Here is a 12,942-nt window from a genome sequence, read left to right as displayed (position 1 = left end):
ACCTTCCCATCGCCATTATTCTGTTTCCTAGAGCAAACTCAGCTCTTTGATAAGCAGCAGAACTCACAGTGGGGAAGATGCTGCTCGCTGTGGCTGCTCTGTTGTTCAGCTCGACAGGGCAAGCACAGCACCGGCAACTGAACTGCTCTGGAAACACTGATCACACCCCAACAAAACACACCGAAAGCTGCTCCCATCTCTACCTGGATGATTTTGGAGAGTTCGTCAAAAGAATTCTTGCAGTCTCCGCAGTATTCCTGAGCCAACTGCAAGATGTAGCGATTCACACTGGCTGAAGTAGAGCTGATGCCTCCTGCTGTTCCTGAGTCATCCTGCAACCCCAAGGGTGAAATGTCAGACTTGAGCCCTAGGATGACCTCACCGAGGGGCAGTCTTCTCATCACAACCCATGTCCTTTCTACACGCCCCTTCTTTAGTATGGGATCACCTGGGGCTTTTCTGGGGCTGCCTCATTCACTTTGCAAAGCAGGTTCTCCAGTTGCGGCCGATGTCCCATCAGCTGATGATACACGCGGTCTGCTTTGTCCAGAAGCGTATTGATGTTGGAGACAGCCTAGACAGGAAAAGACCTGTGTGGAGGCTTTTCAGCATAACGACTTTCCCTGATTTTCCTAATTAGGAATAATCCTAATTGTCATCCATTACTGAAACATTTCCTGTAAGTCAGGCACTGTGTTTCACACATTCTCCCTACTCTTCATGACAATCCTGCAAGTTGGGTATGTTTTTTAATTATACACAACTGGGGCAGTTACTGTGGTGTGGTGGGTTTAGCCATTGCTTGGGACATCTGCACCCCATAATAGAGTGCTGGTTCAAGTCCCAGTTACTCTATTTCCAATACAGCTTCCTGCCAATGCATACTGGGAGGCAGTGGATGATGCTACCCACATGGGAGACTCAGACTCCTGGCTTCTGGGTTTGGCCTGACCCAGTCCTGAATATTGAGTGCATCTGGAGAATGAACCAGTGTATGGAAGGTTGCTCTGCCTTTTAAGTGGATGAAGATAATTTTTAATAAAAAGAATATATACTATACACATGACACATAATAAAACACAATATGGAAATAAGTAATTTATGCCAGGTCAAACAAGAATTAAAAAGCAGAGTTGGAATGGGAACTTTGGTTTTTCTGACTCTAAAGCTAAATGTTCTTTTGTCCCAGTGGGTCCCAAAGCTTTCACTGTCCTTTAAATCTCCAGATACCCTCTTCCCCACCTGCCACCACACGATGCTGACTGGGAACTAACCCAGGGAAAACCCAAAACCAAGAAAAGGCCAATAGCCCCAATAAAAAGCAGTCTATGAACAAGTGCAAGGCAAATCATCCAACTACTTTTGGCTTTTCCAAATACTTGAAATACTCAAGTTTCATCACTAACCAACATTTCCCCCAAATCCCAGGCAAACCATGTTCTAATACACCTTACGCCACTATCTGCTCCCACCCAGAAGCTGGGCCTGAAACTGCTGCGTGGAAGAAGACTCGGGCTAGAAGGAAACCATACTTCACTGTGAGCTCAGATCAAGGCCACTGCCCTTACTCTAGGCCAGACGTGGCCTCACCTTCTTCCGGTCTTCTTCATTCTCAATGGGATCCACTGCACAGCAAGGCTTGGCATAGAGCATGAAGTCAAAGCGAGCATATTTACAGAAGCCACAGGCATTGCAGAGGAAGGGATCTTTTTCATCATAGTTGATGGACCTGAAAACCAAAGCATTTGGAGTGAGTAGGACAGCAGATGCTTGGTGGGGTGAGATGACTCTAGGGAGACACATCATACCACATCTATGTTCTGGAAACTACTGCAGGGACAGAGAATGACTTAAGTAACCAAGTAAGAAAGGAAGATCCAGAACTAAACTTATGGGCCTCCCTCCTGGCCCCACAGGCCCACCTTGGGATGGGGAGAGCAAACACATATGCACGCACACCACTCTTCCATCTTCCTCCCTCCTCTCGAGATCCACAGACCTACTGTACATTACAATAATCCTCTAAGTATTCTCTAATTGCTCACAAAGAGAGCTACAGAAAAACACAAGGTGGGGCTAGCATTGTGGTGCAGCAGTTTAAACAGCTGCCTATGACACTGGTTCTAATATGGGCGCCAGCTTGAGTCCTGGCTGCTCCACTTCCAAGCCTGCTCCCTGGGAAATCAATGATACATGGGCCAAGCATTTGGGTCCCTACACCCATGTGGGAGACCCAGATTTCCAGGTTCCTGGCTTTGGCCTGGCCCAGTACCCGCTGGTCATTTCAGCCATCTGCCTTTCAAATAAAGAAGAAAAAAAAAAAAGAAAGAAAGAAGGAGAAACATGCAAGGAATCTCAATAGCCCTAGCCTGGGAAACAAGTCCTGGCTTACCTGCATTTATGACACTGATAAACATTTTCTCCACAATTGCCACAGACCCCTGGGTTGGCAGGGACTGAGGCACTGCAGCGTGGGCACTGCAGGGTCTCTGTGGAGGCCTGGTAGTTTTCATAGAAGTCTGCAAACTCAATCATCAGATTGGAGGCCACAATGGGCAATGGCAGGTCGATCTTCACCTCTGTCTGCCCAGGGGTCAGCTGGACCTTCTTGGCTTTGTGCCAACGAGCCGGCCTAGGAGAGAGGGGGTCAGGTGGAGTAACAGAGGTTCAGAGAGCCTCTCATTAACTCTCAGTGATGGCAGTCTGATGAATGAAGAGAGAGACTTCTATGTGTTTTTATAAGGCAATCAGTAGTTACTTTCAAGGAAAGGAATCTGGCAAACAGTAAGCTAACTTTAAAAAAAATTATTTTTTTCTCAGTAAATATTTTTTATAATTTAATTTATAATTTCTATAAATTTTATAATTTAATTTATAATATAAGAATTTTTTTCTCAGTAAAAAAGGGATAAAAAATACAAGTGTTTTCAGCTGTTATATACAATCATTTTTGAGAGTCCAGAAAAACAGAAGCACACTAACAAGAGAAGACATCATTTCAAAAGTATGCCACACTGAAGCCTACAACCCCAAGAGTTGCAGTGGTAATGATGGCAACCAAGTTCCCATTCTGACAACCATGTTCAAGGATAGAGCTCAGCTGCTTCAGAGAGCCAGAGGGACATAACCAGGGTCTGGAGCAAGTCCGAAGTAAAGTCATAAAGATAAAGGGCATGTAATTCAGGGGTGATCATACTAACACAACTAGACAACGTACTTACCACGTGCTAAGCCTTGCTGTCAGATTTTATATGTATTTATTCACTTAATTAAGGAATGTAAGATCCTGGAAGTGGAATGGTTATCTCCAGCTTACATTCAAGAAACCAGAGTGAAGTTCCCCCTGGTCACACAGTGAGGGGTAGAGCTAGAATCTGAACCTACACATTTATCAGTAGCTGTCCTGACTTAGAAGAACAGAAAATCAGGGGGTGGGCATTTATTTGGTCTCACGGTTAAGACACTGGTTAGAACACCTATTTTCTACTTCAGAGTACCTGGATTCAATGCCTGGTTCCTGATTTCAGCTTCTTGCTAAGGCAGACCCTGGGAGGCACAACAGTGATGGCTCAAGGGGTTGGATTCCTGCCACCACATGGAAGACCTGGACTGAGTACCTCGTTCCTGGCTTTGAGCCCCCACCTCCCTCTGATCTCCCCACCTCAACTCCAGGCTATATGGACATTTGAGGAGTACACCAGAAGATGGACTGGTTCTCCTAACAGGCAGCTTCTACTTACAGGTTGTCAATGTCAACCTTGCTTTTCAAAGGAAAATTTCCTTTAGGCAGAGCTCCTGGCCATTTGTTGATGTGGTATATACCAGCCTTATTTTGCCTCTTGGAATAATAGCAGTACTTTCACTCTATGTGGAGAACAGCACTGCAAGGCTTACTATGTGAGCAGCATCTCTTATATTCTCTGTCCAGCAGCAACGCCTGAGACTTCAAAGAGATCCATCTCCATCTCTGTGACAGTAAATATAGCAGTGCACACTAATGCCTGTCATGACCTATATGACATGCCCTGATTTAGACACGGGGATTCAGGGGCTAGAAGACCCAACATGGGCAGAAAGAAAAGGAGCACTGGACAGAAATGGAGGAACAAGTGCCAGAGGAGCTTCCAGAGAAATACTTCCTGTTTCACAAGCAAGAGCCTAGCTATCAATCAAGACAAGTGACTACTTTCTAATATGGAAGGTTTTATACCTGACCTAGTTAGGACGGCTATGAGTGGGCCTGGAGGGTCCCGTGCTGTGTTCCCCTCTTCCAGGCAGGCTACTGAGAAACTTCCATAGACCCTGGCACTCCAGTGGACTGATTTTAAAATAATTTTTGGTCAATAACCTTAGGAAATGGTATTTTACTATTGCACCTCAGACACAAATGAGGTGGCTAAGAGGATACACTTGTTTTGCCCCTTTCTTGGACTCAAAGCCAGCACCTGGTGTTGAACCTTATAAACCTGCCACCCTGCCAAATCTGAAAAGCCCATACTTGTTTTTCAGTTCCACGATGGCCTGCACAGTTCGGTTGTTGTAATAGAGGTTGATAGTCCGCACCATCTTGGTCCGTTTCAGGTCCCCAATTTTTACTGTCACTTTGCTGATGGTATGACTGCCAATGAGCTTCACAACTTGCTGGGTGGTGGTATAGCGTGTGTCCACTTTAATGGAAGACAGCTTGATATACTAAATGCAAGAGTACACAAAAACCTGGTTTTAATTCCAGGTGAACAGCTCCTCCTGCCTTCTTCAGAATTCATCAGTACAACCCATCTTCATCCACAGATGAAGCTTCTATTTAAGGTCACAAGTGTGTCGGGTAAGCATCCATACTGTCAGTGCCCAAACATCACAAGGGAATATCCAAATGGCAACAACCAATTTCTGGAAATGAGAAACCAAATACCCGCGGGCCTCAAGACTGTCATGTGAAAGATGCTACTTACACAAAATGGCACTTCTGGATTATTACACACCAAGCAGGGGTCACTCTCCAGGTAGTAGCCATCAAATTCCACTAAGCCGGACAAAGTACTAAGGAAGAAACCAGGCTCAGCATGAGGAAAGTTTCATTTTCGGAAGCACGGAAGCCATGAAAAACCCATGGCAACATCCCCCACGTTAGCCCCACTCCAGTGAAGACACAAGGAAATGTGAGAAATTCCAGTGGGGATTAGAAGTCATAGGAAAGGCCAGCACTGTAGCGCAGCATATAAAGCTGCTGTCTGCAGTGCCAGCATCCCATGTGGCACTGGTTCAAGTCCCAGTTGCTTCACTTCCAATCCAGATCTCTGCTTTGGCAGGGGAAAGCAGTAGAAAAAGGCTCAAGTCCTTGGGCCCCTGCACCCACATGGGAGACCTGGAAGAAGCACTAGGCTCATCCAGCACATCCATCAAAGAAGGAGCTACCTTTATCTGAAGAGAGGAGAGAACTTGCACTTTGCTTATGGCCCTGACTACATACTGTCGGAGTTTGTGGCCTTGGCAGCTCATGACAAGAGCCGTGGGTGATCACTGATATCATAAATAAGAGTGTCAATTGTTAAATCAACAACAAGAGTCACTGTGCACTTATTCCCCATGTAGGATCTCTCTTCTTAATGAGTTGTACTATGAGAATTAATGGTAAAACTTGTCTTCAAACAGTACTTTATACTTTGTGTGTCTGTGTGGGTGCAAACTGTTGAAATCTTCACCTAGTATAGAGTTGGATTTCTGTATATAAAAATAATTAAAAACGAATCTTAATGAAGAATGGAATGGGAGAGGGAGTAGGAGATGGGACGGGAGTGGGTGGGGGGAGGTTGGGGTATGGGGGGAAGGACCACTATATTCCTAAAGCTATACTAATGAAATTTGTATTCATTAAATAAAAGCTTTCTTTAAAAAAAAAAAGGAATTATAAATAAATTTTTTAAAAAAATCACTGAACTGTACATTTATAATTGGTCATCTTGTGATATGGAAATTATACCTCAATAAAGGTTTAACAAAAACAAAGTTACTAATAAACCAAGGAGGAGCTGGCGCTGTGGCATAGTGTATATGGCCACTGCCTGCCGTGCCAGCATCCCATATGGGCGCTGGTTCAAGACCCAGCTGCTCTACTTCCAATCCAGCTCTCTGCTGTGGCCTGGGAAAGCACTGGAAGATGGCCCAAGTCCTTGGGCCCCTACATCCACAGGGGAGGCCTGGAAGAAGCTCCTGGCTCCTGATTGGTGCAGCTCCGGCCATTCTCTCTCTCTCATATTCTCTCTCTCTCTCTCTCTCTCTCCTCTGTATAACTCTTTCAAATAAATAAATCTTTAAAAAAAATTCCCAGAAAAGCATTAAAAAATAAATAAATAAGCCAAGGAAATAATAAATTCTCAATTTAACCAATGTCCTCTTTATAAAGTTTTTTAGGTCGCGGCTCAATCCTCCGCCTGCGGCGCCGGCACACTGGGTTCTAGTCCCGGTCAGAGTGCCAGATTCTATCCCAGTTGCTCCTTTTCCTGTCCAGCTCTCTGCTGTGGCCCGGGAGTGCAGTGGAGGATGGCCCAAGTGCTTGGGCCCTGCACCGCATGGGAGACCAGGAAAAGTACCTGGCTCCTGGCTTCGGATCAGCGCAGTGTGCTGACCATAGCGCGCCGACCATAGCGGCCATTGGAGGGTGAACCAATGGAAAAAAAAGGAAGACCTTTCTCTGTATCTCTCACTGTTCACTCTGCCTGTTAAAAAATAAAGAAAAAAAAGAAGTTTTTTAAAAAACAGGGACTGGGATAAAGCATTACAGTCTGTGACACCAGCGTCCCAGGTGGACACCAGTCCGAGTCCAACTGCTCCATTTCCAATCTGGCTCCCTGCTAATGCACCTGGGAAAGCGGTGAAGTGGCCCAAATGCTTGGGACCCTGCACCCATGTGGGAGACCAGGAAGAAGCTTCTGGCTCCTGGCTTTGGCCTGGCCCAATCCTAGCTGTTGATGCCTTCTGGGGAGGGAAACAGTAGATGGAAGGTATCTGTCTCTCCATCTTTCAAATAATAAATATTTCCAAAAAAAATTTTTTTTAAAGAAAGGAAGATGTTTTCTATAAACTTGTTTTATATTATTTAGACTTAAACTCCTGAAATTAGGATTCTTCTTATGAGTATCACTGTTCACCAAACCCTCAAATCAGCAATTACATTTTGAGCACCTTCTATGTGCAAAATCTGGGCTACGTGGAAGGGATTCCAAGATCACCCAGATAGGCCTCCTGTTGCACAAGGAGCTTATCAATTCATATGTAAGAGCCTATCAACACACAATAGCAAAGACCTACTCATCATGTCAACTGAGCATCAAACAGGCAGAAAGCAAAACAAAGCTCACTTATAAATGTTGGAGTTGGGATGGTTGGTAAGAATATGGTTCTGAGTGCGCAGTATCTCCACTGCCTTCTGAGAATACTCCTTCAGCTGAAACAGAATTCAACAGAGAGAGAGAATCAGTGGAGACAGACTTTGGTATCTGGCTTTTGAGGTGAACACTGCCCTACAAGTACCAGGTGTCTCAGATCCCATTCAGAAAATCACACAAAACTGAGCCTGATTCCCAATCATTAACAGATTCTATCTCTAGTAGAAGTTCCCCAATCTTATTGATAGGTCATTTTGTCACTTTGTGGAAGAAGACATTTTCTATTTTTATGGAAAAGCCATGAAATGCTTGTGTAATTGTAGGGATGTTTTCTGGTATGCATCGAGGCTACCACCAAAACCAAGGGCACTCTGCCTCCCAAACAACTTCAGTGAGCTGCATTTCTTCCCCTACTTGACCTACTACTTCCGACTAAGTTAAATTCATACTGCATTTATGTATTATCTACATGATGTATACATCCTGGGAACAGTTAATATGAGACACAAAATTAAACTAGCCTCTCTGACCATAAGCAACTATTACCTTCTTCTCAGTCTGTGGTGTTTTCAAGGAGAAATATCCTAGAAGGTCTACAAACTGGGCCGCCTTCCGACCATAGGCAGGGAGTTCTGGCCATATGGACCACATCAGATCTAGCAGGAGCTCCTGTTGGGACTTGTTGGAGTTTCTGTAGGTAAACAACAGCTCATATTAACAAGCAGCAGAAAGCCGTGAGGCACCTTTATTTACCACAAGGCCCAGGTATGTTTGTAGATGTATCGATTTCCCCACAATGCCCACAATGCAGAGGTAAGCTCAAGTGGTTCTGTTGTTCTGTGGGTGGTCAAGCTCAGAAGACACAGCATCGTCACTGACTATCTTCAGTAAGTGGTCCATTCCCACCATCCAACATTACTTCAGAGCAGAAACTCAACTATTTTAGCCCAAAGAGTCAAGCCTGGTCATTTTACAAACTCTTAAACATAGCCTTCTAAGTGGAAAACCAAACTCTTGCCTACATCTGTTCAACAGCTAGAAAAAGACAGGTTAATGAAGGAGGATTCAGGCTGGTCTAAATAGTGACAATTATGGACTGAGTACATGACATACAACTGGACAGAAACATGCTGTGCTCCTCGGTTCTGGACCAGGGCAGATCTGCCAAACCAAGGCCTGGCCTTACCTATAGATATGGAGCGTCAGGCAGTGGGCCTGCCAGCGCACTGAGGAAGAATTGGACTCTAACAGGAAGCAACGCAGAAACTGGATCAGGGTTTCCTTATCGGCAAACTTATTCAGTTGGTTCACCAAAGCAGTGCATAGCTGGTCCTCCTGGCTGCCTGAGCTCTCACCTGCAAGATCAGGGCAAGATTGAGGGCTGAGGAACAGGACAGTACCACTCGAGGTTCCAAGGCTTGTGCTGTCAGGTGAAGAGAGAGAACACTCTGTCCCTTCCTGAAAGTTTCTGTTACATGGTTCTAATTCCCAAACAATTCTCACTTGCCTACTGGGGGACAAATAAGTCAGCCTCAAATGAAACATAATAATAAAGCCTCCCAAAAAGGCACAGGTTATTTTGCCTACATGCCTGGCACTGCCCAAATAGAGTTACACTGGAAGAATTTCCATTCAGAAGTGTGCTAGCAAAGAGCTGACACTAACCCACGCCCACACAGAGACATCTGAGTACTGCGGGGATGATGGTCCTCGCTGTTGCTCCCATGTCCTGATCATGTCTCAGGGCTGCAAGACTATGGAAAGCAGTGAAACTGATGAGGGTGTGCAAAAGGAACTTAATTCACCAAGCAATGAGCCGTCCACTAGGCATCACTTCACTTCACTTGGACAACCACGCCACAGAGCAAGTGTTCCCAGGAAAAAGAAACTTGGCCTGCTAAAAATGTTCCATGTACTTTGATCCTCCTACGACTTTCACTTGGTATGGGAAGTCACACTGTTTGGGGGTCACCTTCAGCACAACACGAGACCAGAGCAGACTCTAAACTGCTTCTGTATTTTAGGTCCCCCACCTTCCAGAAGAACAGAACAAATCCTGTGCTCCAAAAGAAAATTTATACCATCGCCTTGGTCACTAAGACAAGAGGGTGTTCTTACCGTCCTTCTCCTTTTCCTTGTCTTCCTTCTTACTCTTTTTAGTAGAAGACTTGGACTGTGCTGTGGCCTGTCCGGAACTGGAGGCCGCAGGGGCTGAGGCGGAAGCTGTGCTGGAGGACCCTGCAGAGGCTGCCAGGGCAGCGAGCACTTTGCTGCCACACAAAGCACAGGACAGCAGCTGCAGCAGCACAGGGGACACCCCCTCGTCCACCAGGAAACTCACTTGGAGAAGGAAATACAGGACGGCTGAAAGCAGAACAAGGGTCAGCTCTGAGATGACCACCACTACTTACGTGAACAGGATCAGCTGCCACAAAGCCGAGACCCCTCTGCTCCCACCCTGGCCTGAAAGGGATTCTATAGACCCCTCTGCTCCCCTTCAGCTTTACTGCCACAACTAGGAGTTAGAGTCTCCTACTAGGTGCCCCTAGAACACCCTGAATTTTGACTACCAGCCCTTATCACTCTTCATTCATCTTTACTTGGCAGAGTTCTACCTATCTCGTTCATGGCTGTATGTCCAGCACACACAGACCTCAACATACAGCTCTGGAAGAAACACATGAGCAGCGTGCTTACAGTCATCTTTGATGCAGAATTTCTGCCAGTTGATGGTTCTCTGGGCAGCAATCTCCGCACAGGCTTTCAGGTGCTCCATCTGCAATGGAAGCGGCCACAGGAAATGAGTGCCTCCAGCAGGCAGACCACAGAGCACCACACTTGCTGCCTGGAGTGGTCCCAGTCCTGCAAGGCACTCTTCTCAGGGCTGTCTGCTGACCCTGGGCCCAAGGCAGCTCTTACAGGCCTGCCTCTGCTCTATTCTATCACTAATGCCTTTTGTTTTCAGGAACCTACAGACCATCAATAAGGCAGCAACAAAGGTAAGCCAAAAACCAAGAAACTGCATTCCAGCTTGCTTTTGCTGTTGTTGTTGTTGTTGTTACTACAAACACAACAGCCAAGAACACCAGACAAGCAGCCCAGGAGTCATTAATATTGAAGAAGTTCTTACCAGATGTTCATATGAAAAATATACAATTTACTCCCAATATCCAGTTTTCCTTTAGGTAGAAATATACTTTCACATGACACCCCCCAGTTTCTTAATTATTCAAGGACAGAAACCAAAGTTGCACAAATTTCAAGTTGGTCTTCTCCATGATATGTGCAAATCACACTGGTGATCCCACCTCATAATGGAAGAAATACTCTTGGGGTGGGAACAGGAGTGGTGAGAGAGACATCCCAGACCCTGAAGCCAACTGATGCAGCACTCACTTGGCTGTTACAGATTTACGTAGATCTCAACTCTAGGGCCCACATTCTCTAACTCTGTAACAGCCCTGTTCCATCCTATTTCCGGCTTGGCTGAGCCTCACCACACGCCGTGCGCCTGCCCTCCCATTTCCCAGCCCTCTTACCAGGCTGATGAGTGTGTCGTACTGCAAAGCAGAGCCTGAGCTGGCTGTCACCACACTGGCCCTGAGGAATATTCCCTGTTCCTCCAGCAGCTTCTTGATCCCACGCACGTGGGAGTCCAGGGTGTGCAAATCCCGGAGCTGGCGGTACTTCTCCTTCGATCCACAGATGAACAGCAAAAGTTTGCGGACTTGACGACGCACAAATGGTGTCTGCTGGATCATCAGGTACTTGGGAGAACAAGCAAAACGAAGCGTGACTTGTGGCCTGTATCTGTACCAACAGTGACTCTAGCACCCTGGTTTTTAGTGAATTTTACTAAAAACAAGTAAGAAACCCAAAACAAACTATCTCCTCCCAGCCAAATCAGATTCTGGTGAAGTTAAGTATTCCTTAAAGGGACCAGGGGAAAAGAAGAGACAGAAAAAAGCCAAAGAGAAAGTAGGACCCTTCATGCTCCTCTTCTTCAAGTTCCTAGGGATCTAGAGGGAAGCTGCCCTCTGTTCCAGCCCACCCAGAGTGAAACTAGACTGCAAAGCGTTTTGAATCACTGTTCAGGTCAAAGAGCCAGGGAAGGGGCAGAACTGATCTAGTGCACACCAACTCCAAAGTCATCTGAGGTTTGCCAACAGATGATTCTTTCCAGCTTGCTGTGCTGATTGAGCTCGTGGCTCTGGGCTCTCAAACTGTGCTACGATACCCAGTCCAGAATGGGTTTACTGCAATGCTTCTCGGCCAGCAGGCTCTCAGTTTCTGCCCAAGGGGCATGAGCAGGAAGCGGGAGGCAGGAGGAAGAAAGGGCTCGCTCCTTCCCATTTGCTGGCTGCGCCAACAGCAGCCTTTCCCCAGCAGTCAGTTCTCATCACCAGCTTCTCCACTCAGAGCTCCTGAGGGTCCAGCAGCAGTGCCCTTCTGCAGAGAGCTATGTCCCAGATCCACTGCTCCTTGTTTCTTCACACTCACGGCTACTGGGAGGTATCTGTTACTTTAATGTTCACTTTATTTTTCTGGCTCTCAAACAGCTGTTTAACCAACCCCCCACACTGTAATCTCTGGTAAGACAGCTAGTTGACCGTTCTCCTGGCGGCATCTGAATTATTGGCTTGCACCTATATCCATGTGGAGGAAGCCAAACACAGAATCAGAAACTACAGCAGATGGCTTGCTTTGACATGCATCTGCCAAAGTTTCACTACAGAGCAAGTCCTGGAGGGGCAAGACCAGGACCTGGAAGAGTAGGAAGCACTCTGCAGGGGGAAATGCCCAATGAGGATCAGGGAGCTGAGGCCACGCAGCCAGATGCAGGTGTGTCCCTTCCCTGAGAGACACACCGCATGGCACGTGCACTTACCTCTGAGAGGAAGTAAAACCATGAGTGGTCAAAGACAGGAGGTGGGATTCGAGAGTTGGTGTCCGCGATCTTTTTGATTTGGTATGGAAGCCTCAGAACCATTTCTGTCAGAAGCTGAGTATAGGCCTCAAACACATCAGCAGCATGACCCTAGGAGAAGAACATTTGTATGAGAACCTGTGATTGCCAGTTTTCTATAATGACAACTGGAAAGCAGGCTGGCTTCCTGCTCACTGGGCATACTAAATGTTGGAGTTGAGAAAGGCGCCTTTCAAAGCTGGGGCCATCCCTGACTGAAAATTCACTTTACAAATCCATAAGGCCCCAGGCCCTTTGGGGCAATTTAACTTAAGCAGAGTTTACAGTGGAAACAGTCTTCACTGCTCTTAAACGTTCTAACATTTCACTTTGTGGTTTTTAACATGGGATTGATTATTCTCTGCTTCTAGAAAAACTAGAGCTAGAACAGCTAGAATGGCAAAGAAATAAAAACAGAGTAGTGGGATTTCTCATTTTCCATAAGAAATGCATTCCATTTCCTAGAAACCAAAACTTCCCACAAGAAATACTTGAAATAAACCATGTGTGCCAGCAACAATAACTCAGCCAGGATCCTGGGTTCACATCACACCAACAGGCAGGGGCACTCAAAGGTTGGGGACGTAAGCT

The 12,942-nt window shown here is 46.1% G+C and overlaps 1 protein-coding gene across 8 annotated transcripts in view; it reads right to left on the bottom strand.

Moving 5' to 3' along the window:
- The window catches only part of UBR4 (ubiquitin protein ligase E3 component n-recognin 4), a 158,650-nt gene that overhangs the window by 38,993 nt on the left and 106,715 nt on the right, over positions 1–12,942 (bottom strand). For all 8 annotated transcript variants that reach the window (XM_051858039.2, XM_051858043.2, XM_051858042.2 and 5 more), the window contains 13 exons: positions 12,274–12,423; positions 10,925–11,152; positions 10,083–10,161; positions 9,504–9,749; positions 8,572–8,740; positions 7,932–8,076; positions 7,359–7,444; positions 4,953–5,040; positions 4,499–4,692; positions 2,393–2,632; positions 1,591–1,729; positions 449–574; positions 204–332 (listed from right to left, as the gene is read on the bottom strand). In XM_051858039.2, the coding sequence (XP_051713999.2) occupies positions 204–332; positions 449–574; positions 1,591–1,729; positions 2,393–2,632; positions 4,499–4,692; positions 4,953–5,040; positions 7,359–7,444; positions 7,932–8,076; positions 8,572–8,740; positions 9,504–9,749; positions 10,083–10,161; positions 10,925–11,152; positions 12,274–12,423 (2,019 nt within the window). The remainder of the gene's footprint in view (positions 1–203; positions 333–448; positions 575–1,590; positions 1,730–2,392; positions 2,633–4,498; positions 4,693–4,952; positions 5,041–7,358; positions 7,445–7,931; positions 8,077–8,571; positions 8,741–9,503; positions 9,750–10,082; positions 10,162–10,924; positions 11,153–12,273; positions 12,424–12,942) is intronic.

Source organism: Oryctolagus cuniculus, chromosome 7 (genome assembly GCF_964237555.1).
Source record: "Oryctolagus cuniculus chromosome 7, mOryCun1.1, whole genome shotgun sequence".
Classification (NCBI taxonomy): Eukaryota; Metazoa; Chordata; class Mammalia; order Lagomorpha; family Leporidae; genus Oryctolagus; species Oryctolagus cuniculus.
This window is presented reverse-complemented; position numbering and strand designations above follow the sequence as displayed.